General features: G+C 41.6%; 1 protein-coding gene across 1 annotated transcript; it reads left to right on the plus strand.

Annotated features, from left to right (window-relative positions):
- Positions 1-1,442: 1,442 nt before the first annotated feature.
- LOC126022437 (transcription elongation factor A protein 1-like) lies at positions 1,443-2,942 on the plus strand. The gene has a single exon (XM_049783330.1). The coding sequence runs from the start codon at positions 1,451-1,453 to the stop codon at positions 2,357-2,359; it is 909 nt and encodes a 302-aa protein (XP_049639287.1). The 5' UTR covers positions 1,443-1,450; the 3' UTR covers positions 2,360-2,942.
- The last annotated feature ends 2,324 nt before the right edge of the window (positions 2,943-5,266 follow it).

Here is a 5,266-nt window from a genome sequence, read left to right on the forward strand (position 1 = left end):
TTTTAGGCCACACCCGGCAACGCTCAGAGATTACCCTGCTCTATTCTCAGAACCATCATTCTTCTGCATGCAAGGCAAATGCCCTACCTCCATGCTATCTCTCCAGTCCTGAAATTGGTATTTTTAAGAGATTTTTGTTGTTATTTGGGGCCACATCTGTCTATGCTTAGGAGGTACTCCTGAATCTACACTCAGGAATCACTCCTGGTAGTGATCAGGAGACCATATGGAATGCCAGGAATTAAACTTGGGTTGGCTACATGCAAAGAAAGTGCTCTATCCACTGTATTATTTATTGCTTCAGCCCCACATGGAAGTTTTTGTTTTTGTTTTTGTATTTTGTTAAAACACCTTGATTACAAACATGATTGTGGTTGGGTTTCAGTCATGTAAAGAACACCCCCTGAAGTTTTTTTTTTTTAAAAGAGTTTTCAGATCACACTAGACAGAATCCAGGACTTACACCTGACTCTACTTAAGAATCACTTCTGGGGCCGGCGAGGTGGTGCTAGAGGTAAGGTGTCTGCCTTGTAAGTGCTAGCCAAGGAAGGACCGTGGCTCGATCCCCTGGCATCCCATATGGACCCCCAAGCCAGGGGCAATTTCTGAGTGCTTAACCAGGAGTAACCCCTGAGCATCAAACGGGTGTGGTCTGAAAACAAAAACAAAAACAAACAAACAAACAAAAGAATCACTTCTGGTAGTGCTCTGGAGAACATTTGTGGTGTGGAGATTAAATTGGGTTGCTTGCATGCAAGGCAAAAACACTTTAGCTCCAACCCTATGATTGGTGCTTTGAAGAAAATGCTACTCTAATTCTAAAGTAAGCAGACTTAAAATAACTAAAATAAAGGAGGCAGATTTGGTCAACTATTTGATTAGCAGACAATGAAGAAGTAAATGTTGAGTATTGGAAGGCAGACTCATGTCATGTGTTGGTAAAGACTGCTGCCTGCCTAGGTCAGGGCAATAGCTCAAGTGCTCTGCACCTAGTAAGATCTGAGTTTAAATCATGGTACCACATGTCTCCCTCCTGGCACCAGTGCATATAACCCAGGAGGTTTGGGATCTCCTCCAGGCTTTGTGCTTAACTGTCAAACTTACACCCTGGGGCCCGGAGAGATAGCACAGCGGCATTTGCCTTGCAAGCAGCCGATCCAGGACCAAAGGTGGTTGGTTCAAATCCCGGTGTCCCATATGGTCCCCCGTGCCTGCCAGGAGCTATTTCTGAGCAGACAGCCAGGAGTAACCCCTGAACACTGCCGGGTGTGGCCCAAAAACCAAAAACCAAAAAAAAAAAAAAAACTTACACCCTGGTTGAACATCACTGGGAATGGTCCCAGGTCCCCTGAGCAATTCTAGGTGTGGACCACTTTCAAAAATATTGAAATTAGAGGGGAGCGCGGGGTGACGGCGCGGGCGGGCGTCTGGCTGCGTCCCCGGCGGCGCCATGGACGACGAGGTGGTGCGCATCGCCAAGAAGATGGACAAGATGGTGCAGAAGAAGAACGCGGCTGGGGCACTTGGCATGTTGTTGAAGGAGCTTAAGAATATTCCCATGACCCTGGAATTATTGCAGTCCACGAGAATTGGAATGTCAGTAAATGCCATTCGCAAGCAGAGTACAGATGAAGAAGTGACATCTTTAGCAAAGTCCCTCATCAAGTCCTGGAAGAAGTTATTAGATGGACCATCAACTGATAAAGACAGTGAAGAAAAGAAAAAAGAAACTGCAATAACGTCACAGAATAGCCCTGAAGCAAGAGAAGAAAGTAGCTCCAGTGGCAACATAAGCAGCAGAAAGGATGAGACGAATGCTCGAGACTCTTACGTTTCACCCTTTCCTCGGGCACCAAGCACCTCTGATTCTGTTCGGTTAAAGTGTCGGGAGATGCTCGCCGCGGCTCTCCGAACAGGAGATGAATACATTGCTATTGGAGCTGATGACGACGAATTAGGATCTCAGATTGAGGAAGCTATATATCAAGAAATAAGGAATACAGATATGAAGTATAAAAATAGAGTACGAAGTAGGATATCCAATCTTAAGGATGCCAAGAACCCAAATTTAAGGAAAAATGTATTGTGTGGGAATATTCCTCCTGACTTATTTGCTAGAATGACAGCAGAGGAAATGGCTAGTGATGAGCTCAAGGAGATGCGGAAAAACCTGACCAAAGAGGCCATCAGAGAGCATCAGATGGCCAAGACAGGAGGGACGCAAACGGACTTATTCACCTGTGGCAAGTGTAAGAAGAAGAACTGCACCTACACGCAGGTTCAAACTCGTAGTGCTGATGAGCCAATGACTACATTTGTAGTCTGTAACGAATGTGGAAATCGATGGAAGTTCTGTTGAGTTGGAAGAATTGGCAAAATTTCTGGACCATTAAAAATGGATTTTATAATTAGCTTTAAAGCTAAGTGATGCAACTAACTTCCTGCGAATCAGATTTTTTAAGTAATGTACATCTTTTGGGTTAGTTTTTGTTTTTGACAACACCCTTTCTTAAATGCCTTTGTAGTGTCAGACCAATAGAAAACCTGTATAACTGTATGGCCTCTGTTTCAGAACATTCTTTTCCTTTTTTCATAAGTAAGTTGATACTAAACTTTTATCAGTTAAAGTTCGTCCATTTCTTTTCACCTTCTTTTCCTTCTTGAAGGAAACACCATAGCATTTTTTACTATCTGAGGCATACATAGCAGAAATGTTATTTTTCTCAGCTAATACATAAGTGGATAAATGGAAACCATTTTCCCCATTTGGCATGTACCGCAATAGTGAAGGATGAGAAGGTAATGTAATTTAAAATTTTATCAAATGTGTGCCCCATTAATACCAGTTTATCTAAATGTATATAATATTTGACCTAGAATATGATCTTAATTTTATGCTCATAAGTCTGGATAAGTTAGATATTTTGCATTTGTAACTGTGATCATTACTTCTTGTACTTTCTTGTACATGTTTACTACTTGCTCTTGATAGATTCTACTTTTGGCAACAAGACATTGTTGAAATCAGTTTAGTTTTGCTTATTTACTTGTTTATAGTCTGTTTTAGTTTTGCAGAACATGTTGTAAGCTGATGGGGTTCCATAAATCTTAGCAGCAGCACAGAGTAAAAGCTTCCAATGGTTTCCCCCTCATGAATATAAGGTGGGAATAAAATGTTAGCAAGTTAGCATAGCATAGTTGTTATTATCACTTTATCCCTTGCAATGGATTTGGAAACCTATACTGACCAAGGATTAAGTTTAGGACTACTTTAATAGCCCATGATATCATTAAAATTGCCATTCTCTATGGAGATTGAGATTATGAGAGGAAATATTTTTGCCCATTGTTTTGTTGGTCGACTTTTTTCTATACCGTGGAGGAGGTTGTTGAAAAAGTAGAAATTATGGCCTGTAGCACACTTGAGTTGACGTAGAAGTTGAGGCTCACTACTGTTTGAGAGGCCTCTTTGGTTCGAATGAAGGGGTATGGTTTTCATCTAGGTTCCTTAGGCTGCGCTTGATCTAGTGCTAGTCTTAAAAGTTAGACAGTCCACATTATCATGCTCAGTCTTTACTTTGTAGCACACCTACAGAAAGACATTGGTGTAAGCCTTACATGTTTCATCTCTCCCTTTTCCACTTCATTTTTATTGCATACCAGATGATGTAATACAGAAGATCCCTGTTCAGAGTTGGCTATTTTGTCTCTGCTCTGTTGGGTCATGTGTGTAACCTTTATTTTCGTCCTTTCAAAGTAGAAGTAAAATTTGAAAAGAACAAATTTAAGAATGAAGTAAAAATTAGTCCCACTTTCAAATTAAGTGATTCATTTTACAATTTGTAATTCAATAAAGTTCCTTGTTATTAAAAAAAAAAAAAATATTGAAATTAGGGACAGGAATGACAGTACAGAAGGCAAGACAGTTACTTTGCATGCAGCTTACCAGGTTCCTAAAGAACACCATTAATAATTCCTAAGCTCAGAGGCTGAAATAACTTATGAGTTTCTTATGGAATAACTTACAAGGTATAGCCCAAAACTAAAAAAAAATTGAAATCATTCTATGTTGATGTAAAAACCAGAATCCATTACTACACTGACCACCGATGGTTCTCCAGTCCCAATTCTTTTCTTAGCATCTTTTTTTTGTTTTGTTTTTGGGTCACACCCGGCAGTGCTCAAGGGTTACTCCTGGCTGTCTGCTCAGAAATAGCTCCTGGCAGGCATGGGGGACCATATGGGACACCGGGATTTGAACCAACCACCTTTGGTCCTGGATCAGCTGCTTGCAAGGCTAATGCCGCTGTGCTATCTCTCCAGGCCCAGCATCTTTTTCTTATGATTTATCTTTTCCTGGCTTTATCATCTTCCGATGGGAAGTGCAAATTGCCTCCTGGTCTGTGTATCACTGTGCTGAAGAGAGCTTTAGATGCAGCTTCCCTCCCCTCTTTCCTCTCTCTGAACTCAATGGGCTTTAAAGTGAGACCAGGAGGATGCTGGTGAAAAGAATGACAGCTTGGGCCAGAGCCACTAAATTGTTCCCTTTTCCTCATCAAACACTAAATCTCATCTAACTTCAGGTTCTCCTGGTTGTAAAATATGAAGTTTATGTACCACTAAGAGAGAAGATGCTGTCAATTAACTCTGCATGGAATACTTGTCCCATTGTTGAAACAGAACAAGGCATTCTGTCCAAGAGACTTAAAAGCCTGGGAGGAAAAATAAAGGTGCAGAATAAAAGTGAAGAAAATACAATTTCTGAGAAATGATTGCCCCATCTGACATGCTATTACCTCATTTCCTTTGCAACTAGATGCGGTCTGGAGACCTGTTCCTGGGTGGAAGGGAAGCTTGTCGTCCTCAGCTGGACTCTTGAAGAGGATCTCTGTTCCAATGCTTCTTTTCCTTCTGTAAAGCAAATGACACTGAAATTTAGATGATGGCAAAGCTACTAAACGGAAAAAACAAGCCCAGATTCCGAGTCACCAAAGGGAAGAGTCACCACAGACCAGGAAAGTCCAGCCTGGCTTTTGGTATGAGCTAGAGAAACTTGGATTCTATTTAAGGTCAACATCATTAGATATGTTACCACAATCTTTTTTGTTTTTGTTTTTGGGTCACACCCGTCAATGCTCAGGGGCCACTCCTGGCTCTATGCTCAGAAATCACCCCTGCAGGCTTGGGAGACCATATAGGGTGCCAGGATTCGAACCACGGTCCTTCTGCATGCAAGGAAAACGCCCTGCCGCTGTGCCATTTCTCT

The sequence above is a fragment of the Suncus etruscus genome, chromosome 11 (genome assembly GCF_024139225.1).
Source record: "Suncus etruscus isolate mSunEtr1 chromosome 11, mSunEtr1.pri.cur, whole genome shotgun sequence".
Classification (NCBI taxonomy): domain Eukaryota; kingdom Metazoa; phylum Chordata; class Mammalia; order Eulipotyphla; family Soricidae; genus Suncus; species Suncus etruscus.